The following is a 25,243-nucleotide window of genomic DNA, read 5'->3' on the forward strand; positions in this document are numbered from 1 at the left end:
GCAATGGGGACATCCACTGGTGCACAATTTTCACAATGGCCAGCAACAGCAAGTGCCCGCTGTTTGCTTCCCATGGCAGAGTAGGCAGAAGCTCCTTGGGTGACGTCCTGATGATACAGTGGGGTTTTCTATTCCTTTATGCCTTTCTGTCGCTCCCACTCCTCGCCAAGGTCCTGGTGAGTTTCTCCATGTGCAAGAATTCAACTCTTATTCTGATGGTGCCACAGTGGCTAGGTTGCTTCTGGTTCTCTAACCTGATGTAGGTTCAGAGGTTAGGCCCAGGCCCCCCGCCCCCACCCCCATTTCAGTGGTTCACAACCTCCTGCAACAGGGCAGAGTTCTACATTACTCCCTTCTATTACTGAACTTAGCGGTATGGTTCCTGATCAGTTATCTTAGGGAATCATGGTGTGGCATCAGACAAGATGAAGATGAGAAAAGCCTCCACTTCCACGTGGACCCAGTAGAACCTGAAGTGCACCATATTGTGTCACTGGGTTCTGGATACGCATTTCAATGCTCTCGATTGCCTGCTTATCGAGGTTCTCTTATTTATCTCCCACTTGACCTCTGGTATTTGTTGATTCCAAACACGGCATATCGGAATCCCCAGGACATGTTTTTCTCTACTTCTAGCCCTGTTGTGCGCAGGTACATAGGGGGCCTAACACGTCTTTGCCCTCCCTGTGACCCTGCACCCCCTCTCCCTCTGATCAAGAGATCTCAACCGGCATAGGATTTTAGGGTGGTTCTGTCAGCGTTTGGCGCCTACAATCCATTTGAGCCATTCCCAAGCCATTCCCCTGTTGGTGCCGTCGCTTCGGACGAGGAATCCATCGACAGCCACAGCTCTGAATTGGAAGCCATTGAACTTTTGGTGGACCCTTCAGGCTCCCAAATGCCCTGCCCGACGACAGGCCACCAGCTCTGTTATGGGGAGTTCACACCACGACGACAAGGGCACACACACACCACAAATACCTAAAGACACGACCCTTAAGGCCTCCTTGACGGAGATGGCGAAGAAGCGCGCAGTGCCAACAGGGCCACCGAAAACTTTGGCGCCTCCCGAAGCTCGCAGTTCGGCACTCTCCACGCAACCGTCTTCTCGCCATGTGACTGGGCATTCCTCTGGAAAGGGCGTTCAACCTAAAAAATATACGGTTGCCGACACGCCGTCCAAGAGCACTCAAGCACCTAAGGCTTTAGTGGAGTCGTTGACCAAGGCGCTGCCATCAGGCCCGTCGAGACATTCCATTCAGCCACCGAAAATAAGAGACAGCCTTGCGGCTATTATTTCAGCAGCTACAGAATACAAGGGCACCACCTCATCGAGAGGCGTCCTCAAAGCCCCCCAAGCCTCTCTCGAAGGCCTTATTAGGATCCCCGCCAACTCCCCCCAACCTGGGAAACCTTTTCCACCTCCAGACCCTTCTGCATCTTCCCGACGGACTAGGGCAAGATTTGAAATCTATATGGACAAAATGGCCCCATTTATTGACTTTTCAGACAGATATATTACTCCCAAAAGACCTGGGGAAGAGGACTCCTGCCCCATTCCACAAATTGCAGGCATTTCCCATTTCTGCACAAGGCCACACAGAGGATATCTTGGTTGACTTGGAGCAGGAGGATACCTATGAGGACATTAATCTATTTGCTCAGGACACAGCTGACCAAAACCCAGACTGGGATTCGGGCCCTTGGCCGTCACCAACACACACCCCTGACATCATTTGTCTAGATCACCCTTCTTCGCCTCTACAAAGGGAGTCGTCACCTGTGGATGACCATATGTTATTCAATGCCATTATAAAGAGAACGGCCTATCGTTTCTAGATCGCTACACATGAGGCAGTCCCTGACTCTGACTTTGTTGAAAATATCAAGGGGAAGCCTCTGACTAGTCAGGTCAGCCCCTTACTCAATTCTATAAAGAAGCGCCTAGCTCCTTCTTTGTTGTCACCGTCCCTTACACGGGCGGTGGGTTGAAAAATGATTCCGCCAATCTCCTTCTGACCCACTGTACATACGGGGTCATGCCACACCGGACTCCCTGTATTTCTGACCACGGTTTTACCTCCATCCCCACCAACTTCTTTAAGTTGCCTTTGCACCTGCTCTGTCACCCCATGGCATAATATATGATAGAATAAAGCCAGCGTTTTTTTCCTACGGTTCTCGTGTTTCAAGTTGCCATAACTCTTGAATAGCCTGAATATATTGTAAGGGGTCTTCGTCGTCCCCCCATTCTGCATACCATAATCACATTAATATCTGACGTGTCTGGGTACTGCGTCCGTAGAGCTTGCCATACTGCCGCTCGGCAGTTGGTAAACGGTGACCCATTGTGTGCCGTGTTCTGGGTTGTTACTCCTGGGTACCCCGCCCTTCTCCACACGTCATCAGTAGCCTCTCCGAAGGTTGCCAGTAGTAAACCTTTTATGTCCCCCACTGCTAACTTTTGCCCCGCTGTCATTCTCTCCATTTTGTATATCCATTTCTGTGCACCTGCGGTCAACGTCGGTAGCCTGCACCTCACATTTTCCTTGTCTTTATGTTTTCAGGGTATCTATTGAGGTCCCCCCCCTCCCTTTTCCAGTAAGGAGAACTGTCAGTATAGTCTCCCGGTGTCTCAGTGCATGCCCTTGCTACCTCTCCCCTCCTTCGTGCTGGAAGTTCTCTAAGTCTCTGCACATACAGGGTTATGCCATCTATGCTGCGCGATGTAGTCCTGGACTGTCATGGTCTCTCGTCCTTGTCAACCCAGAATCCCCCCTATATCTTTGTCTCTTCCTCATGTGGACCTCCCATCAGTGTGTTTTCTTGTCGATCGATGATCAGGTCGCCCTCACCCTCACGCCCTTCCAAGTCATCTTCTGACTCGGTGTCTCCCAAGTCACTGCCGTAATCGTCATAGAAGTGGTCTTCTCAGTACCTTTGCTCCCTGTGGTTCTCCTTCTAGGTGGATAGGTTCTCGCAGTCCCCCCCTCACGGAGGACCCTGTGTTGGTTTAATCTGGTAACATAGCTACCCTATCATAGCTTGCTCTGCTTGCCTATCCCTTCTCATGTTGTCGTCAAAAGTAGTCAAACCCAATCTTAATCTTATTTCTCTCACTGCACAGTCTTCCTTGCGTTTGTGCTCTCTTGCGAGCCGCTCTATTTCCCACTTACTCTCGTTCACCCACTCGTTCAATACTATATTCTCCAGCCCCTCCCTTGTGCTTGTCTGGGTCTTGCTGTGCACCGCTTTTCCACCTCCTGATGGTGCAACCCCTTTCTGCCCCTCCTCCTTGGTATATGGTGCGAATGTTGGATTTGTGTACCCCTCCACTGCTTTCAATTCTCGTATAGAGTATAGTCCATGTGCTCCTGCTGCAGCCCCTTCGTTCCCATGTTCAGGAGGAGGTGTGGAAGCGGGGGCCGAGGTCTTCTGTTGGCTCTGCATTCATTGACGCCTCGCCACATACCCTCCGTCGTCCTGAAACATTTTCCAGAGCTCAAATATCGCCATACGATTGCTCAATTTCTCCCCTTATGAACCTCTTGTAAATGTGTGTGTGTAAGGGTTACTGAACATATTTGGAGAAGCTCCCGCTCTTTGGCCATGGCTTAGACAATTTAGCTTCTGTGCTTTTCGTCCATTCCGTGCTATATTTACAAATCCTGTCCTTATATTGCAGAAGAGCCTTACAGAGGTGCTGTAGGGGCAGGCCCCCTCCAGCTTTACCACAATACATTGCTTTTTAATACTTACTTGACGTCGAGGTTTTCGACACTTCTATTGTTATTCAGACATAAATATATATTTAATCCTGTTTTGCTTCAATTTTACAGATACCAGTTCCTTACAAACTATCACAAGCCTCTCTGGCTCCCAACCAACTTTAGGCGTGCACCACCCTTCTGCAGCTTTCTGCCTCCTCAGGCACACCCAACAATCTCACGCATGCGCTTCCGCCCCCGCCACAGAATAGTTTACTCTGTCAATTTTTGATTGCCAACACCGAATTCTGCACCTCCTTGTGCTCTCCTAGTCCTATACACAGACCTCCCTGGTGAAGTCACCTCTTCAATGAGTAAGGGAATGATAGAAATCACTAACGGAGCTCACAACAATATTTTTTCATTACATGTTTTCACAAAACCCAAACAACATATACCCACGGCCGTTGTCCTGCCAATATATTTCACGTGCTCAATCTGTACTTATAGCGTTGCCTTGTAGATAAAACGCCTCTGGAAGACTTAACCAGAAAAATACCTTCCGCAATTTAAGCTAGCTCCATTTGCTAAGCCCTATACATGGGGATACCATCATCTATGATCTGAGGTACAATGCTCAATCCACAGGTAATCCAATATTTACATAACTTCTGACATGCATACCCTTAAGTCAATAGCATAGGTTAACCGCCTGACCCTTTTATCTCAAGATCAAACGTAACTAACCACAAACAAATGACATCTACCTTGTCTCCTTTCTCCACTATACTTCACAATACTCATCACCACCCCACAGCCAACATCTCTTTACGACCCCCCTCAATTGCTATGTGGCTGAGTCAATACTTGCACTCTGTGAACCACTGCCGCTGCTCGGCCACCGGCTCTCCCCACAACTACCACACCACCCTTCTGGTCTTCTGGGCTCCTCACGTACCGCAGGCAAGAGATTTCCCAAGACGGCTCCTGATGGCCTCTGCATGGGGTGCACTCCTGTGTGGTCTCGCACACCGCGGTGCGCCTCTCAGCCCTCCAGGCACTGATACGGAAGAGGTGGCCGAATGGGTGTAGTGAACCATCCCTCTGCTACAAATTGTTGTTTAGAAATACCAGCGAGGGCCGGGGTTCACACCACACAATCACTGTTCAGAGCACCCAGGGCCCAATTAATCCCCCCCCCCTATACAGATGGAGGACTCAGCCAAGGGCAAGTTAGAACTGTCCTTTATTTTCCATAACAGACAGGGACCATACAGGAAATGGCAAGATCTCCAGCAATCACAGTTCCTGAGCCCATGTCATGGAGGTCTGATGTCACAAGTTGGGGCTCTTCCCCAAAAACCTAAGAGCATAAACAATTGGGTGTTTGGGGGGGTATTGCCTATGCACGGCACCTATAGATGTTAGCTGACTGGCCCTCTAATGTCAGGTTGCTTTGCCTGGGCCTTCCCCAGAAACTATCTATTACATTGTTGCAGGGTCGCAGGATTACCATTGGCCCTTGCCCTTTGCCATCCACCCTTGGAATTGGGTTCCCTGATTGGCTGGAGCGGGCCTCCTCAGGCCTGGGACCCAGCTCTGTTCTCAGTGCTCTGTGTACCTTCTCAAGGTGATGCGAAAGACTGTGTCCCCATTGTTGCTACCGGTATAACCACTTTGCCTTAGAGAGAGCCTGCAGGTTGCAACGTTGTAAAACACATGTATCACTTTGTGTCACACTTTGCCTGAAATCTCACCTGTTTGTCTTTTGAAGTCTTGGACTGGGTCTTTTCCTTCTTCCGGACAGCTCGGGACTTGTAGAGACACGGTCGCGTATCCTCCGTCGCCAGCATGCAGGCGAGTCCGACCGAGGTGAGTATGCGTTCAATTCCAGGAAGGAGCACGAGTAACAAAAGTCCCGGAAGGAAGGAAGCCAGGAAGGAACCAGGATGCAACAAGGTAAGGAGCGAGGGCTACGGGCGGATGGCCCTAGAAGGAGAGCGCTGAAAGATGGCTTAGGGTAGAGCAGGACTATAGAACCTGGAAGAAATGTACGAGCACAGGAAAAGTACGACCACACTGGCCGAAGTTCGGAAGTTAGCGTTGAGACGCGAAGCGCCGTGGGGCATGTCTCTTTTCAAGGAACTGGCGAACTCCTGAAAACACTAGAGCGGTAATTGCGCACTAACGGCGGACATGTTGAGTGTACCTTGGAGGGAATGTAGCAATGTCTTATGGACCACGTAGTCCAGAAGGGGCTGAAACGACAAAGCATGACAGCATGCCCCCCTCTTAAACTGCGATCATCCTGGTTTGCCCGGATGGGTCAAGTGAAACCGTCGTAGCAAGCGAGGGGCATTCATATTGGACACTGGTTCCCATGTTCGCTCACTAGGTGGATATCCTTTCCATTCCACCAAATATTGTAGGTGACCATTCTGTACCTGGAGTCACAAATCCTGGAAACTTCAAATTCGACCTGGTCATTGTTGATCATGGTAGTAGGTCTGGGAGAGGTCCTAGTGTCTAGTGAATAAGGTTTCAATAGGGACGTATGAAAAATTGGGTGAATCCTTTTTCAGGATTGGGGCAATTGAAGCCTGAAGGCTACAGGGTTGATTATTTCTTTTATCGTAAAGGGTCCATAGAAACGTGGAGCCAACTTGTTAGGTCTTAGATGACTAGGTAAGAGTCTGGAGGAAAGCCAGACCTTATCACCAATGGAGAACTTAGGACCTGGTCTTCTCCTGGAATCAGCATATCGTTTATCATCCTCCCTGACCTTTTCCAAATTACTTTTCACATCTTTGTGTACTGTAACCAAATGCTCTATCCAGGAATCAACCGATGGAACTGGGGTGGAGTGAGTTAGCACAGTAGGTAAGACTGATGGATGTAATCCATGGGAACAAAAGAATGGGCTGGTCTTAATGGCAGCATGGTTGGAGTTATTGTAAGCAAATTCAGCCACAGAAATCAAGACAGACCAATCATCCTGCACCTTGAAGGCAAAACATTGTAGATATTGTTCGAGTGTTTGGTTGACTCATTCTGTAATCCCACTGGTCTGAGGATGATATCTTCAAGACAAGGCGCGTTGGATGCCTAACATTTTGCACAGATATTTCCAGAACTGGGAGATGTACTGGGGGCCCCGATCCGAAATTATTTTGGAAGGAAGGCCATGAAGTCTAAAGATGTGGTCTATGAAAATTCCTGCCATTTCTTGTGCTGAAGGTAACTTTTCCAAGGGAGTGAAATGGGCCATATGTGAAAACACGTCGATGGTCACCATTATGGTCGTAAAGCCCTTGGAAGGAGGTAGCTCCACGATAAAATCAGTAGCAATAGTCGCCCAGGGTCGGTCAGGTAAGGCAGGCTGGTATAGGAGTCCCTCTGGTTTCTTATTGTCATGCTTATTCTGACTGCAGATTGCGCAAGCTTGGATGTAGTTTTTTATATCTTCGACCATTCTGGGCCACCAAAAGTTCCTCTGAATTGAGTCTGAGAGTTGCTGATATGCCTTGATGCCCCGAATGGACGGTATCGTGGCAGAGTTTTATTATCTTCAACCTCAGTTCTTGTGTAGGTATCACTAGATTCTTTTCTTTAAATAGGTATCCGTCTTTAGCCAAGAGTTCCCATCTGTTTGTCTTAAGGTATTCCTTCCAGAGATCTGATAAAGGTGTAGCAGAGCGAATATTATCCAATAAGGAATTTGCCTGGGCAATAAAGACGGAATCGGGAAACATCTTTGGAAGGGCACAGGTTTCCTCTGGTTCATAGTCAGGTCGTCTGGACAAGGCATCAGCAATAATGTTTGTCACTCCTGGGACATGGTTTATCTGGAACTGATATTTAGCAAAAAAAAAAGGTCCAGCGGGCCCTACGACTGTTTCTGCACTCTAAAGACTGAAGAATTTGTAAATTCCGGTGATCAGTCCGGACTTGAATCAGATATTTGGCCCCCAAGAGCAGATGCCGCCACTCGGTAAAGGCCTGTCGGATGGCAAGCAACTCCTTCTCCAAAACAGAGTCATGTGTTTCACTGGAATTTAGAGTTCGAGATAGAGAGGCGATGGGATGTTCTTTTTTGCCTTCCAATTCTTGTTTCAGAACAGCTCTTATAGCGTAGTCCAAGGCATCTGTTTCCACCAGGAAGGGTTTGTCTGTCAGGTTGTGCCAGGATGGGTCCTTGAGTAAATCTTTGTTTTGACTCATGGAAGGCCGATTCTTGGTCTTTTGTCCAGTTGAAAGGAACGTTTTTCTTTAGTAAGGCGACTATGGGCTGTACAATAGCAGAAAAAGTAGGAATGAATTTCCGATAAAAATTGGCAAGACCCAGGAAGGACTTTATCTGTTTTACTGATGTTGGCCTGGGCCATGAGAGGATTGAGTCGACCTTGGCAGGATCCATTTCAATTCCTTGAGGACCTAGGATAAATCCCAGGTAACGAACAGTAGAAACATGAAAGATACATTTCTCCAGCATGGGGTCTGGCATGGATTCACATGCTCATGAATATTCCCCGTCGTCAGGCTGGGAATCCTCGGTAAAGAAAAAACCAGTATCAGTTTCGTTTCTGATCTGTCTTTCGTAGCAATAACCAATCACTGGTCTCTGCGTCATACTGACCACAGCCAATGACTGCCCTCTACCTAAGCACCGCCTCTGGCAGCCATCTTCAGATTTTTACCGCACGTTCATGTGTTGGGATCCTCGTGCTATTGCTCTCGAGCGTTAGTGCTATTTTTTCGCGCTTTTTACAAAAAACTTCGATTCTTTCGGTCAAAAGAGCCTCAAGCTCCACCGATCCTACATCCGATCAACGGGGACCCGTGTCGGATTCATCTGTGCCCCTCAAGGGTGAAGATTTCGTCGAGCTACACTTCGGAGGACTCCAGAAGCTTCTCAGGCCCTGTCTCGGAGATGGCCCAGGAGAAGGGAAGCTCGACGCCCGGAAAGCTGTTCAGGGTCTGCCCTGGATGCCAGCTGCAGAACGTCTTCAAGGAGGACGAACACTCTTTCTGCCTTTACTGCCTTCATGAGGACAAGACGCACGTGGAGAAGGACTGTGCGTTTTGCGGCAACATGTCGGAACGGACCATGAAGGACCGCCATCAACGTCTCGCCAACTGGCTGGAGGGTAAGAGCCCGTCTGGCGAGAAGAAGAAGAAATCCGAGCGGTCTACTAAGACCTTTGAGGGCGCCCCGGCGACGGGGGCCCAACATAAGGCCAAGCACCGCGAGTCCGCTGGCACCGGGAGCGCCGAACGGTCGGGCTCTACGGGCGCCAGGCAGGGCGCACCCTCCCCGGCACCATCAACCACGAGCCAACGCTCTGGGTCGGGTAAGAGGAAGGCCGAGCACCCGGCGAAGCTCCTGGAGAGGCCCCGGTCGAGCTCTAAGGCAGAGGAGGAGCGTGGCAGTGCCCCCTCCCTCAAGGATAAGGCGGTGAGCGCACCTAAGGTGGTGAAGGCCTTGATCCATCCGACCAAGCCCTCTATCGAAACGGTCGCGGCGGCCCTGGCTCAGCCTGTGGTGGCTGCACCAGTGGTGGCGACCTCAGGGCCCAGAATCTCCCTGCCTCCTCGGAGGGAGTCTTCCTTTGTGCCCATCGATAGGACCCCCGTGAAACCCTCCGTGGGGAAGAAGAAGGGGGGGCAGGGCGTCGTCGTAGAGTCGGCCTCAACCTCAGAAGAGGAACTGATCGAGGTCTTAAGCCACGGCCTAGGCGTGGAAGAAGGCCAGCCCGTCGGAATGAACCCCGACGCAGGTGACGACGACGACATCGTCGAGGATACCGACGGGGCCCCTGCTCGCCCGTCGGATTCCCCTCTGCCAGCGCCGCAAGACAACTCGGCGGCCATTTTGTTGGCCATACAGTCCTTATGCTCCGAGATAAGGACGAGGCTACCGTTACCGACGGAGGAACCTCTCCCGTCGGGGGACCCAGAACCGGGACCTTCTGGTGTTCCCCCTACCAAGAAAAGAAGGATCCATCCACCACCTCCTTTTCAACCGTCGCGCCCCTTCCAGCCCTCCTCCCCGTCCACCCGAGGGGATGATACGGGGACTGACACGGCAGCGAAGGGTACGGACGACGAGGCATACGACGAGGATTTTCCGTCGTCGCCTCCCACCAGGGCCTCTCCGCCCGACGAGATCGGATCTTTCCACTCCATGATCTCCAGGGCTTCCGAGCTTTTCCAACTCTGCCCTGAGGAGAAGAAAAAGGAAGGCTTCCTTTATCAGCGGCGCGAGGCCAAGAGGAAGACGGTCCTCGCAGTGCCTCTGTTGGACGACATTTGGGATGAGGGCCTTTCCCTCCTCAAGAACCCTTCCACGACGCCAGCTAGAAGAGACCGGTACGAGAAAAAGTACCGGGTCCCGGACACGGCCCCCCTATGCCTCCGGGCGCAGCCTACCCCGGACTCCGTCGTCTCTGCGGCAGCCAGGAAGAAAGCGGGGGGGGGTGCGGCCTCCACATCGACTTCCCCGCCGGACGGCGAGGGAAAGAAATTGGATACTATGGGGCGTAGAGTCATCTCGTCGGCAGCGACGACGATTAAAGCGGCCAACGCCTTGGCTATCGTGGCCCGCTACGACAGGGAGCTCTGGTACAAGATGGCTCCCCTGCTGGATTTTCTGCCGGACGACAAGAGGGCGGAGGCCCTTGAAATCCTGCAGGAAGGTGAGGTGGCCTCGGACCACGCCATCACCGTGGCGACGGACATCGCCGACACTGGATTCCGCCAGCTGGGCAACGGTGTTTGCCTTCGACGTCGTGGATGGCTCAAAGCTACGGACTTCCGGCAGGACGTCCAGACCAGAGTCCTGGACATGCCCTTCGACGGGAACAACCTGTTTGGGAAGACAGTGGACGATTCCCTTCAGGCCATCAAGGCGGATACTGAGACGGCCCGGGCCCTTGGAGTCCTGCAACGACGGACGCCCTTTCGGAGCGGCGGAGGCAAGGGCGCCTCCAAAGGTTCCGGCGGCGGTTTCGCTTCCTACCGTCAAGCGGCCCGCTCGTCGTCGCAAGAGGCCTACAGAGGACGAGGCAAGTCTAGCGGACCCCGCCGTCGTCGCCAAGGAGGTCAAGGCGGCAAGGCCGCGTCCAAGCAGGATTGAACCGGCCTTGGGGTCGGGCCCCCACCGAAGCACCCCGGTGGGAGGCCGGCTGGCGGGCTTCGTCAGCGTGTGGGAGTCCATCTCCACCGACCGTTGGGTGCTGGACGCCCTGGCCCGGGGCCACGCGCTCGAGTTTCAAAGAAGGTGCCCGCGCGTCCCCCCCGTGGCCAGGAAAGAACTTCACGTCCCTCAATTCCTCAGATTCGTGGTCCAAGGGCGTCATTACCAGTTCAAAGCCCTTCCCTTCGGACTACGGTCGGCACCCAGGGTATTCACCAAGTGCCTTGCACCGGTGGCGGCGCAGCTGCGCCGCGAGGGGATCCACGTCTACCCCTACCTGGACGACTGGCTCATCCGCGCCAAGACGAGGGAGCTCGCCGTGGTCCACACGGCAAGGACCGTCCAACTCCTCACGGACCTGGGATTCTCCGTGAACTACGCCAAATCCCACCTGGTGCCCGCGCAAGTCGCACTGTTTCTGGGAGCGAGGCTCGACACAGTGTCCCTTCTGGCCTCCCCGTCGGAGGAGAGGACCAGGACCATCTTGGGCAAGGTGCAACGGATGTTGGTGGCCGACGCGGCCAAAGTGAGGTCCATCAAGTCCCTCCTCGGGATGATGTCTTCCTGCATCTACCTCATTCCCATGTGCAGGCTCCGGATGCGCCCGTTGCAAGAATTCCTGGATGCGCGCTGGATCCAGACGGCGGGCAGCTTCGAGGAAAGGATCAAGCTCGACGAGAGTTTCCGACGAGCGATACGGTGGTGGGGCACCCGCGCGCATCTGACGGCGGGCATGGACTTCCAGACCCCAGCCCACCAGGAGACTGTGACCACGGATGCCTCCCTGGAAGGGTGGGGAGCGCACACCGAAAATCTGCACTCAAGGGGACTCTGGCTCCCGACGGAGAAGTCCCTACATATCAACGTCCTGGAGCTCCGTGCAGTGTTTTGGGCCCTCAGGTCCTTCCTTCCGTCCCTCAAGGGCAAGGTGGTGAGGATCTTCACCGACAACACCACCACCATGTTTTACATCAGGAAACAGGGCGGAACCAGGTCCCCAGCGCTGTCCAAGGAGGCGCAGGACCTGTGGCATTGGGCCGTCGCCCAAGGGATTTTTCTGGTGCCGTTTCATCTGGCAGGGATAAAAAACACCATCGCCGACTCACTCAGCAGGGAGCTGCGCTCGTGCCACGAGTGGGAACTACGGCAGGATCTGGTGGATCGCCTCTTCCGACGGTGGGGCACACCCCAGATCGACCTGTTCGCGACGGCGACGAACACCAAGTGCCGGAGGTTCGCCAGCAGGTTTCCCCAGACGAGGAGCATGGGCGATGCTTTCTCGTTCCCCTGGGAGGGCCTGTTCCTCTACGCGTCCCCTCCCTTGCCTCTGCTAATCCGGCTCGTCAACCAGCTCAAGAGGTCACGGTGCAGGATGATCCTCGTCGCACCTGCGTGGCCGAGGCAGATATGGTTCCCGGACCTTCTGGACTTGTCAGCGTCCCCGCCGATCAAGCTGCCGGCGGACGCGGATCTACTCTCCAGGGAAGGAGGCGCCATCCTCCACCACGACCCGAAGTCGCTGAACTTGCAGGCCTGGCTCCTGCAGCACTAGAGTTTGGAGGATACGACATACCGGCCGATTGCAGAGAGGTTCTTGCAAAGGCCAGGGCGTCCTCGACTCTTAAATGCTACGGACACAAATGGAAGAGGTTCTCTGTCTGGTGCCACGCACAGAAGATTAACCCTCTACGGATTACGGCTCCCCAAGTACTGCCGTACCTGCTGACGCTGGCCAAAGCTGGTCTGGCACATGCGTCCATCAAGATTCATCTTGCTGCGATCTCCCGATACACCAGAACCACGGGCCGGACGTCCTTGTGGTCTCATCGTCTGGTGAAAGAGTTCATGAAGGGACTGTTCAGATCGTTCCCGCCGGTGAAGGCTCCGGCCCCGGCGTGGGAGCTCAACGTGGTGCTGACCAAGCTCATGGGACCTCCGTTCGAGCCTCTGCACTCGGCCCCGTTGAAGTTTCTATCGTGGAAAGCAGCTTTTCTTGTGGCCATCACCTCCGCACGACGAGTGGGAGAGATCCAGGCCCTTTTCTGCAAGGCCCCGTACTTGACTTTCCACGACACGAGGGTAGTGCTCAGGACGCACCCCTCCTTCATGCCCAAGGTACCGTCGGACTTCCATCTCAACGAACCCTTGGTGTTACCTGTGTTCTTCCCGTCGCCTTCGTCGCCGGCTGAGAGGACTTTGCACTCGCTGGATGTAGCTAGAGCGCTGAAGTTCTACGTGGACCGCACGAAGGGTTTTCGGAAGACGTCACAACTCTTTGTGAACTTTGGACCTGTCAATCAGGGGAAGGCTCTCTCGAAGGCTTCCATCTCCAGATGGCTCTCCGGCTGTATCATGTGCTGTCACCGGTTGGCAAACCGACCGCTGCCTGGCCGTCCGAGAGCCCATTCCACCAGAGCGATCGCAGCTACCACGGCGTTCCTATCTGGTGTGCCCCTGCTGGACATATGCAGGGCTGCTACGTGGAGGTCGACGCACACCTTCACGAAATTCTACTGCGTCGACCGGGATTCCAGGGAGGAGTCCAGGGTCGGCCAAGCAGTGCTGCGCAACCTGTTCGCCTGAGGTGAGCCTGGTGAGGAGGTAAGATGCTTAATGTTGAGTTGATGTGATGCTTAATGTTGAGCCTTTGCCACCTCCCGTGGTTGTGCATGTGTGTACTGCTATGTATTCTTTATTCATGAGCATGTGAATCCATGCCAGACCCCATGCTGGAGAAGGAACAAGTTACTTACCTGTAACTGTTGTTCTCCAGCATGGGTCTGGCATGGATTCACATGCGAACCCTCCCGCCTACCCCTCTGCGGCTCTTCACTTGGTCATACTGCCACTTCACGTGCTTCCAAATCTGAAGATGGCTGCCAGAGGCGGTGCTTAGGTAGAGGGCAGTCATTGGCTGTGGTCAGTATGACGCAGAGACCAGTGATTGGTTATTGCTACGAAAGACAGATCAGAAACGAAACTGATACTGGTTTTTTCTTTACCGAGGATTCCCAGCCTGACGACGGGGAATATTCATGAGCATGTGAATCCATGCCAGACCCATGCTGGAGAACAACAGTTACAGGTAAGTAACTTGTTCCTTCTCTGGTTTGACGAGTAGATTATTCTCTCGTAAACGGTGTAGAACCATTGAAACATGTTCTTGGTGTATTGCTGGGTTCTTGGAGTAGATTAGGATGTCGTCCAGATAAATGATGACAAAGAGGAATAGCATTTCGGAGAACACTCTATCCATGAACCGTTGAAACACTGCTGGTGCATTAGATAACCCGAAAGGCATGACTAAGTATTCGAAATGCCCGAAGGGTGTCCTGAAGGCAGTTTTCCACTCATCACCTTCTCTTATGCGGATCAGATGGTAGGCGCCCCGAAGGTCAAGTTTGGTAAAAATCACAGCTCCACGGACCGCTTCTAGGATGTCTGAGATGAGTGGTAGCGGATAACGGTCCTTTCGTGTGCATTGGTTGAGCCCCCTGTAGTCCAGGCAGGGTCGAAGTTCCTTAGAATCTTTCTTAGGCACAAAGAAGAAGGATGCTCCTGCAGGGGATTTCGATGGACGAATGGTGCCGTTGGATAGATTAGTGTCCCAAGTATTCATGTAGGGCTCTCTTCGCAGGTTCTGAAAGTATGAACATCCTTCCAAATGGTATGACTGCAGAATCATCTGTTTCAATGGCACAGTCTTCGGGTCTGTGGGGAGGTAATGCTTGAACAATATCTAATGAGAATACATCCGAGAATTGTTGGTAAGGCTCAGGTATCTGGGTGACAGTAGACACACTAATAGGCAAATTCTTAGTCTCCTGGAGTTCCAGGAAATAGGGTTGGGTCCCTTGAAACAGACAATGTGAAAGACAATACTCTGATCCTAAGAACAAGGAACCTGCGGTCCAGTTAATGTACAGATTGTGTTTTTGAAGCCAGGGCATGCCTAACACCATAGGATAATGAGCAGCCTTTATTATGTCGAAGTGTAGCATCTCTTGGTGGTTATTTATAGTCAATAACAGTTCCGTGGTTTATTGGGTTATGGGTCCTGAAGATAACGGACTTCCATCGATACCTTCGACCGCCTGGATGATGTCTTTGGTCTTCCGGGGAACATTATGTTTCAGGGCCCAATCATGGTCAAGGAATATGCCCATTGCTCCACAGTCTACCAGGGCCAGGACGGGATATGTTTCATCTATGGTGACTGACAACACCTGAAGAATCACCAGACTGTTTGTGGGTTGACTGGTTTTGCTTGGAGAAGACTTGGAGCACGAATCTTTCTCCCGAAGCTGGGCTCTGTTCAAGATCGGGAGCTGGCTTTTCCCGAACGCCTGGGAGGAGCTATTGGGCAATTTCTCACTAGGTGTTTGTCTGAGGCACAATACATATATAGTCCTGTATCAATTCTACAAGCACTTTCGTGTGGAGAAATGGGGCCCCGTAAGGAGCCAAGTTGCATCGGCTCAGGATCTGGCTGGGGACTGGAGGTTGTCTCCTTACGACTGGTATATTCCAAGGGGGCCATTGTCGGCAGGGAAAGTGTCTTTTTCTTTTCAGACTTTCTTTCCTGGATGCGGAAATCTATTTGCAATGACAGGTCCAGTAAAGCCTGGAACGAGCTTGGGCGGGCTACCCGGGCGAATTCATCCTTGATTTCATCGTTCAATCCTAGGCGAAACAATGTGAAACAGGCTTCCGGAGCCCAGTCAGCATTAACTAGGGGTGTTGCCCAGGCCAAAGCGTTTCCTGAAAGGTGGGATATTGTAAACCCAACCTTGGATCTGGGTGTTAAGAAGTAGTACGTTTTGAAGGTAAAATGCACCAAACACAAGTCGAGGAAAGAACGCAAGGCCTTGGTGGTTCCATCATATTTGTCCACAATACCCCCTACTATGGCACTTTATTGGAAGGTCGAATCCCTGGAGAGCACAAGTTGTTTCAAAGCTGCATTTTCAGCCTTTAAGTTCTGTACTTCATTTGTCAGTTCTTGCATACCTCTCATGAGGTCTTGAACGGCTGCTTCCATTGTAGAATCAATAGTCAATCCTTGGCGTCTCAAACTGTCCCACTTTGCCTGAAATCTCACCCGTTTGTCTTTCGAAGTCTTGGACTGGGTCTTTTCCTTCTTCCGGACAGCTCGGGACTTGTAGAGACACGGTCGCGTATCCTCCGTCGCCAGCGTGTAGGCGAGTCTGACCGAGGTGAGTATGCGTTCAATTCCAGGAAGGAGCACGAGTAACAAAAGTCCCGGAAGGAAGGAAGCCAAGAAGGAACCAACAAGGTAAGGAGCGAGCGCTACGGGGGGAAAGCCCTAGAAGGAGATCGCTGAAAGATGGCTTAGTGTAGAGGAGGAGTATAGAACCTGGAAGAAAGGTACGAACACAAGAAAAGTACGACCACACTTGCCGAAGTTCGGAAGTTAGCGTTGAGACGCGAAGTGCCGCGAGGGCGTGTCTCTTTTCAAGGAACTGGCGAACTCCTGAAAACGCTAGAGCGGTATCGTGCACTAACGTCGACCATGTTGAGTGTACCTTGGAGGGAATGTAGCAATGTCTTATGGACCACGTAGTCCAGAAGGGGCTGAAACGACGAAGCATGACACTTTGTGTCTGCTCCTCTTCCCACCTCGGATGAATGTCTATTGTTCGGCTTGACCGCACCACGTGGGTGAAGACTGCAAAATTGAGCTTTCTGGTCTGCAATTAGTGAGGATTTATTCTGCTATTTTGCAGGTGGCTCCTTGTTTCTGGAGTTTAGGAATGTTCTGCTCGTCTCTGACCTTAGCTGTGAACACCAGTCTTGGACAGTGTGCTGCAAAATCTGTTTTCCTTCGTCCCATAGTCCGAGGTCTGTGGCTTCATGTAATTCTACTATGGTTGTGCTATGATTTTTGTATATCTATATTGTATTTGTTTCCTTATGAGTTAGTGGTACTTGGTCCTTCCAGGTTCCTTATATGATCCTGTAATTCCATATGGTTAGTTGCAATACGCAGCTGCAACCTTGCTCTTCATCTCTTGCTTTTTTGCTTTACTGCATTTGTCTAATGAGAGAAAATAATAAAGGCTTTCGACAGTATGTATATGTATCTTTCCTCTATCTACAGAACTGTGTTAGCATGTTCTTCGTGTGCACGTGTGTCCCCATGTAACTTCGTGCAGGGATGCGAGTTTGCTTCATGTCTAACATTACTATGTCTTGGTGTCTCTAATGACATCAGCACAGCTAGATATTTATCATTAGTCGACATCAGCACAGCTAGATATTTGTCATTAGTCGATCAGGTCCAGTGAGGCACCTGCATCCATGATCAAGGTTGAGGCACCTGTATCCAGGAAGACTTCAGCAGGATAAGGTTTGAATGGTTGTCTGAGAGAATATCTGTTTGCTTATGTAGATGTCACTGGCCCTGCTGGGGGCTGGCCAAACAGTGACTGGCAACTTGCATTTCTGGCTCCACAGGCTGTCATGCTTATGGGGCTCCAGATTGGCATTCCAGGAACCATCCCTTCACTTCTCTACACCTAGCCCACACACGCCCTTTCTCCATATCCCCTCCTAGCTTTCCTGCAAAAAGCGTAGACACTCAGATATGGCTTGGGTGTAAGGTCACTGGTAAAGCACTGGTCTGACATTGGAGTAGTCTGCGGTGGGGCTAAGTTAGCCTTCCTTCCTTTTAAGTTCAATAAATATAGTACCATTGAAATTGTTGTTACATTCCCGGATACATAACATAAATCCCAGGACATGTCCTCTTTTAATTGTTACAAGCTGCTCCTGCTCGTTGATATATAGTGGAAACCCAAATCCTCCTGACTTCTCAGCTCTAGAAATATCCATTCTGTTTTGATTTTGGAACCAAGAAATGATGGCTTAGTACTGAATGGTCATTCACTGAAAATTGTTATATGAACTTCTGTATCCTTCTGTGCTCATTGCTGGAATTGGAATGTAACCCGAGAGATAAAAAATAAAATGTGAATCGCAAAAGTAGACCTGCTATTACAGTACGTAGAAGCTGGAGGAATCCAGCATTAGCAACTATACAAGAACACAAACTATTATTTAAAAAATGTATTAGCATGCGTGCGCCTGCGTATCAAAAAGTAAATGGGAAAGGGGGTGGTTTTGCTGGTCAAAAAAGACTTCAGTCCCTTACTAGTCGATCTAACTCCCAAGAGTAAGGGGGAATGGAGACTACGAACAAAGAGCACAATAGTCACCAAGATGAAAGTAACCTTTACTTCGCATGCCATGCCAACCTTAGCAAAACATAACTTGACATTGTATAAGAACACATCATATGGTACTATGGAATAGTGAGACCGCGCAGTGCTCCAAATCAGACCCTACCATATAGCATTATAACATTGCACAATGTAAAGTAATATCATAGCGTAACACGACTGAGGTGGAATGGCTCAAGTGAAGGGTGCAGAATGGCAGCACTAAGGAGAGGCACACCACAGCAAGGATACACAAGAATGGAAATAACCAGAAACAACCTTTGGCACTCCGATTCCTTCACCTTGCTCATGCCGCTTCCCTCTGCTCTCCAGTTCATTTATTCCAGTAGGGATTGAAATAGTTTTGAGCTATTTAACTCCTGCTTGTAGCCCCGCAGACCCTGTTGGACACAGCAACACAGCAACCATTGCTACATTTAAATGCCTAGACCAACTGGTGCCATGCTACTTTTCCTGTGTGAAATTAGCTCTATGTTTGGCGATGTGCTTTTAAATGTATAATGGGTCCTATGTAATGAACAAAAAGATGTAGTTTGCATCTAATCTGGAATTTAGATTTGCAGCACGTTATGTAATAAGACCTCCTTCTTCTAAGGTGTTGCTGATTTAAGGGTTATGCTTCAAGCCTCGGAGCTGTTAATTCTCTTGGTTTGAAGAGCGCCCTTCAATTTTTTTTGTGCTTCAGCACTTGTATGCCCTCTATGCCAGAAAGGCCTTTCAAGCCCAATCAGAAGTGCTCACTACCTGGCCTGGGCACCTCAGCATATTAGCCTGCCCACCCACTCATATTTCTCTACCTTGCCACCACCACTGTGTTTCTCTACTATTCTCTCTGATTTAGGCTCCGGATTACAGATATTATCAATGCTGTGACCAGACCCATCTATACCCTTATTGTACTCCAATTTAACAGTCTAGCCGTCCCCGTTTTCATCGCAGTACTCTGCAGCAAATTCCATTGGAAGCTGCGCGTTTCAATTCAACAATGGAAAAAATGTTTTCACAATATTAGAATATGTTTTGCTTTACATTGCTCACTCGCCATACCCTAGTAAGGGAAGCATATCTTTCTTTGCTACGAAGTTAGCTGAAGGGGCACCACGTGCCATGCACATGGCATTTTAGCGTCTTCTATAGTTTTAAGCAGAAACTCACATTTGTTTCAAACAGAAAAGGTCTGGCACACTTTATCTAGTAGTCTCTTTCGCAACATTTTGTACATGAAAAGTCACTTTCATATTATGGGAAACTGCGGTCCAAATCAATACAATTCTGTTTCATAAAGTAACCGAAGTACTCTACCTAATTTGTTTTTTGTTGTTGCAGATGGAAGAAAACCAGAGACAGTACTCATTCAGCAGCGATGACTCCGACACAGCTGACAGTAAGACTTTTAAATTCAGATATTGAACAAGATGACTTGAGTAGTTAATCGCCAATGGGAAGATCATTTGAAACACTACTTTTTGTGCGATACAGTTGTCTCAAAAGATGGTTTGTCTTTACTTTGAACAGATATTCAGAAAAGGTTTGGAATTCGTTTTCGTAACATGAAAAGGTGTGCGTTTATTGAAACGATTTGCTTCATGCATATAGCATCACAACAATCACCTAACCACTTTCTTAACAAGTACAATCAAGTTTCCCAATAATAATAATAATAATAATTTAGCATTTATATAGCGCGACGAACCCTCAGGCATCTGAGCGCTGCTTATTTATTATCACCCACGGTGTGTGGTGCTCATTTATCGCCCTCAGAAGGATGAAAGGCTGAGTTTGGCCCTGCCGGGATTCGAACCTGCATCACTGTGCTATCGAACCAGCATACATTCTTCTTTTTTCACAGACGGAGTCAATTCCACATAATCTCCTCCTGCACTTTAAAAGTGGCTTTTGGGTGACAATGCCTCAAATATAAATGCAGTTTGAGAATTGTGGATATGGCACATTCTAGCTCCAGACATGAGTACATTTAGTCCTTGCTGACAACATACCTTCAAAAGCTTGCACACAGGCTTATGGATACCTATGGACTCATACAAATTGGGATAACTCTAGGAGTCAATAAGTTGTTGATAACCGCATGTTTGAAAATGCACCTCTGAGAGACACTTTTGAACTCTATGACCATAGTTCTAAAGCAGTTTATTATCCAAAGCCAGTGATTGTAATTGGCGTTGTGAACCTGTATGCCAAATAAACTAATAAAAAGGGTTGTAAAAAAATATAAATGCAGTTTGATTTGGTTCAGTGATGTGCAGGCATGTGATGTTTACCCACAAAACAGTGTGCCACAATCTCTGATGCACATACAGCATCATTCAAGCTATTCTCCTATATCTCGGCGCTAACCATCCTCCACCTACACTCATCTCGTAGTATAGAGCATCAACGAAATTAGAAATACCCCATTACAGTTGTAGACAAAATAACATAGCCCATGCTTGTTCCAAGAATAGCACTATGACACTCCTGCTCACCCAGCCATGCATCATCCCACAACTCAAACTTACCACCTTACATACACAGTCTTGAGTATATACAAACGGATAATTTCTGGGCATACTGTCTAAATACAGAATATCGAAAGTTACACCTTGCCTTGTACTTTATGTTGAAAATGATCCAGAAACGGTTGCCGAGTATATTGCCTTAGGGTAAATACGGCACAGTTTTGTTTTTTGTTTGGTTCGGGTGATATACAATCAGGCCTGGTCCCGGTTCTTTGAGTTTTAACATGTGAACTGTAATATTCAGTTTTGCAGTTTTATTATTTATTGTGTTAAGATTAATGAGATTAATAGGATTGTCAAATGAATTTTATGAATTTTGGATGATTGTATTTGTTTCGTGAATTATAGTGCCGACGATATATCGATGTGGATGTGATGTTTCATGTTTGAATTTGAAATTTGTAAAAGTTTTATTACTATATACAAATAAATTGATGAACAATTAGTCAACTGACGCTCATGTTGCATTATCCTCTAACTCGCGTACAATCACTGTCTGGCTTCTCTACTTTCAGAGCTCATTGGAAAGAGACAATTGTAGCTCTTTGTTTGTTTGTAGGACCTAATGGATCCCTGAAAAAGGCTAGAAACACAGGGCAACGTCAGTGTGCCTGAGGTTTCCCTGTTGTCTGCTTGTACTGTTCTGGTACAGGCAAGGACTCTGAGGGGCTGGGGTGTCAAGCGTCTTTCTCTTTATTTTTCTTTACTTACTGTAATGCAGGCTATGGCTGACCATGGCCGTGGCAGGGGGGCTTGTAGTAACTGCTTAACCAACCACTCCCCACCTGGCTGGCACAGTTTTAGTGGCCTACGCTGTTACATGAGCCAAAAATGCAAAGGGATTGTTGAACTGAGCAATAGACCTTGGCGAGGTGGCTGCTCATGATTTCAGAAGCAGGGCAAGCTGTGGTAGCTTCCATCTGTTTTATTGTCTTGGAAATTGGTACCAGGTTGTCAGATGCTAGCATTCATTTTATTTGCTAGTGAATGCTCGCTGATGCCTTGGAGGAACACAGAACAGGCAGGAAAAGATTATTCAATGATTATATGTTTTACCGGCTGGCTGCCATGTGTCACAGTGCTGACTTCTTTACAGCTGAAAAGGCTCAGGGCAAGCCTGAGGGAAACATGGCTTTTGGCTATGCTATAAGCTTCTTCTTCTCTGGAGTGCAAAAGGATGGCAGTAGGGTGCACCTTTGACCAGAGGGCCCAGCTGAGCACAGAAACGTAGGGCACGCCTTGAAGAAAGCTGATGGGATAACTCAAAGGAACAGCGACTCTTGTCTTTTAGTCCTCTTTGGTCTCTCTAAACCACAGGCTTTCTCTCAGAGGCAGGCAGTGGGCTTCACCATCTAATGTTGTTCCCTAGAGGGAAGAAGAGGAGAGGGGAGGGGAGGGAGGCAGCTGAAAGTTACCAAGTGCGCTGCAAAAGTGCAAGGTGTGCCCGTGCTGGGACATACCAAGGTTAGCAATTCGTTGATGGCAAATCAGTTAAATGCAGATGACCTTTTAAAATGGTGAAAGTTTCTGAAACCCCCCCCACAAGTAAACAAAGTGCTTTATACGTTCAGGTAAATAATAACATTGAATAGGTAATGTGTTAGTCATAATCACTATATTTATGCAACATTTTGCATTGTAAACCCACCCCACTTATGAAGCAGTATATTAAAATGTTCATTCACATTTCTACCTTTTTTTTATTCTAAACGGGTGCTTTTTTCATTATTTAATTGTTCCTTTGAAAGGGAGAAGTATATGCTGATAAGAACTACATATAAGAGCAAAGCACTTTACACTTTAATGGCCCCTGATTTTTAATGGGGTTACACCCTTTACTTCCTCTGGTAAAACTTTGTCCTTAAAGTTGTAAGCGACTATTTGTGGTTTGGGGGCAGAAGGAATAGGGTTTCTATGCATAGCCGAAGCATAAAACACCATGGTGGGATGGAAGAACATGGTAATGTTGGCTAATATACAATGTGTTTCTGAAGCACTTTTGGCTTTTACGAAAACTATTAATGTGGCTTTTACTGTTGCTGTGATTAATTATATTTGTTAATCTTGGCTTGTTAGATCAAAGGTGATGTGATTAATTCTTTGTTCTAAAGTATTGATTTGGCGAAGTAGACTTATGACACTCTAAACTAAATAGTATTCCCTTTATTGTGGTAGAGATATTAATTGATAATATTCTTATGATTGTTTTGTTTATTTGTATTGTGTCATTTACATGTTTTACTTCCTTAATAACTACAATTTTGCTTATTTTTCATATATTAATAATGTTGATACAACTTGAATTATGAGATTGCCGAAACCATGTACCAATTACTTCATTATTAATAAGATAGTTTACTCCTTTTTATGATTATGCATATACATCTTTTCTTTAAAAGCTTTTGACCTGTAGTTTAAAGTTGAATCACACTCTTCCACCCATTACAGTTATAGAGAGGACATCCAGGAGGACCTCTGATTGTTACGTTGTTTTAATTGCACAATGTTAATGTTTGTGAGGTGCGATGGCCCTTCACATGGTGGGAACAGATGTAACGTCATTATCATAATCTTTAATAAAAATACATTTAAACATTTTAAAAAGATGTTAGTTGAGCCAGATACAAAGAATGACAGTAATCAAGAACCCCAGACACAATAGAAGAGCCCACCAAAGGGCGCCGATTTACAGGCAGAAAAGGAAGAACATTACAAAGAATCTTGAGCTTAAAGTAAACCGATTGACACACATAGCTCACCTGGAGCCCTAAAGAAAGAGAGGAAGAAAGCTTAATACCAAGGTTTTTGACAAGAACCACTGGCTTAGGAAGAGGGCCAAGGATGGAAGGCATAAAAGCCAAAGTCCGGTGCTCGATGGAAGGCCAACCACAAGCACCTAATTTTTCTCGCCATTAAGGCACAGCCAGTTGTTACTCATCCAATCATTAACAGAACGTAAACACGCATAGCAACGCTCAGCTGTAGCCTCATGTGTATGATCTAAACACACTAGGATCTGGGTGTCATCCGCATAAGAATAACAATGAAATCAAAGACCTGAATAAGCGTGACAAGAGCTTGAATATAGATATTAAAAATAAGGGAAGAAATATGATTGCTGGATTCAGTGTCTGCACTGAACACTTGCACCAGTTCCATGTTTAAAGGATGGTTGGGCTATATGGATTGTCTGGACTTGATTTTGGGCAGTTTGTAAAGTAACCTCCTTGAGGGTTCTCCGTGTTCTCATCTCCTTCCTCATATTCAGGATGTGATCTGTGTTGTTTGTGGGCAGTTTCTTCATTCTTTAACTATCTTCACTCATTCTTCTTTGCTGTTAGTCTTCTTGCGGTGCAGTGCTTCTGTTAGTTGGCCTTGTGATGGTTTTGTCAGCGAGCCACTCTGGGTGAAGGCATACTTCTGGGGCAAAGAGAGTCGTTGATTCATTTTCACCTAGTCTCCTAGCACTAGGAGGTGATTTCAGGGAAGTGTCCGTTTGATGTAATTTACCCTTCTTCTCTTAGTGTGCAGACTGGTAAGCTGGGGAGCTCGTAGTGTGGTATAAGGCTTGGACTCCCAGCGGTTACCCAGTGTGTTCTGCCCTCTTTTTCCAAAAGAGGTCCCCGAGTTCCAGGTCTTTAAAGTGTACTTTGGTTTCATAACTTCTTCTGCTGTTTCCTGTGTTCTTGGTTGCTGATTGTGCCAACTGAAGTGCTTAGTTCAGTTGCTCTTGAAGGTCTCGTACATACTTGCTGTCGCTTTCTTCACCAGCCCCATCCGAGGAGATATCAAATCGCAGATCTGTTGGTAGTCTGCAATCTCTGGTGTGACGCCAGTAATGTCATTTGTTTTTGTACGCATGGACAAAAGTGGCAACATGTAGGCTCGAGCAGGACTTTTCCGTGGTTGTAAGGTTGCCCAATATGGCCAAAAACCTTTGATTAAATTGCTCGTCTTGGGCATCCTCTTGTGGGTGGTACAGGGATATTTTATATCTTTTTCACCCCCATTAACAGCATGAGTTCTTCAATCAAACACAGTGAAAAATAAGTACCCTATTTGGAATGGAGCCTAGCAGGTTAACCGTAGTTGGCGAAGAATTTCTCCAGCAGGACCGTGGCGATGCACATTGCTTTTGGGTCCCTTGTGGGGTAGGCCTCGTGCAGTGATTGGTGAAGCCCAAGATCTTATCTATCCCGCTGCTGTCCAGTTCTAGGCTCAGGAAGATGACACAGACTAAATCCATTGGTCCAGAGCTCTGAAGATGTTGCAGTATCGCTTCAGAATTGAGGGGCTACTTCCCAAAGATTGACCAAGTGCTGGTTTTGCAATAGATCTCTAAAGCCATCCTTGGCCATTAGAATCTTGTACTCGTCAGATCTAGAGTGTGCTCAGTTCCCAGATGGCCATGCTGATCATGAAGCGCATGGTGTGCAGCTTGGCAGCGCTGACAAGGGAGCACCAGTCATAGCTTCTTTATAGCCTTGCTTTCCTTGTACAGGATGCCTCCCTTCAGCAATAATATCTTCCATTCCTCGAAGGTCCTTCAGTCCCATTTGCCTT

At 48.5% G+C, this 25,243-nt stretch overlaps 1 protein-coding gene across 11 annotated transcripts in view; it reads left to right on the forward strand.

Annotated features, from left to right (window-relative positions):
* The window catches only part of JADE2 (jade family PHD finger 2), a 1,406,581-nt gene that overhangs the window by 130,747 nt on the left and 1,250,591 nt on the right, over nt 1-25,243 (forward strand). For all 11 annotated transcript variants that reach the window (XM_069652559.1, XM_069652560.1, XM_069652566.1 and 8 more), the window contains one exon: nt 19,491-19,548. In XM_069652559.1, coding sequence (XP_069508660.1) covers nt 19,491-19,548 — 58 coding nt within the window. The remainder of the gene's footprint in view (nt 1-19,490; nt 19,549-25,243) is intronic.

Source organism: Ambystoma mexicanum, chromosome 3p (assembly GCF_040938575.1).
Source record: "Ambystoma mexicanum isolate Mex_15411 chromosome 3p, UKY_AmexF1_1, whole genome shotgun sequence".
Lineage (NCBI taxonomy): Eukaryota > Metazoa > Chordata > Amphibia > Caudata > Ambystomatidae > Ambystoma > Ambystoma mexicanum.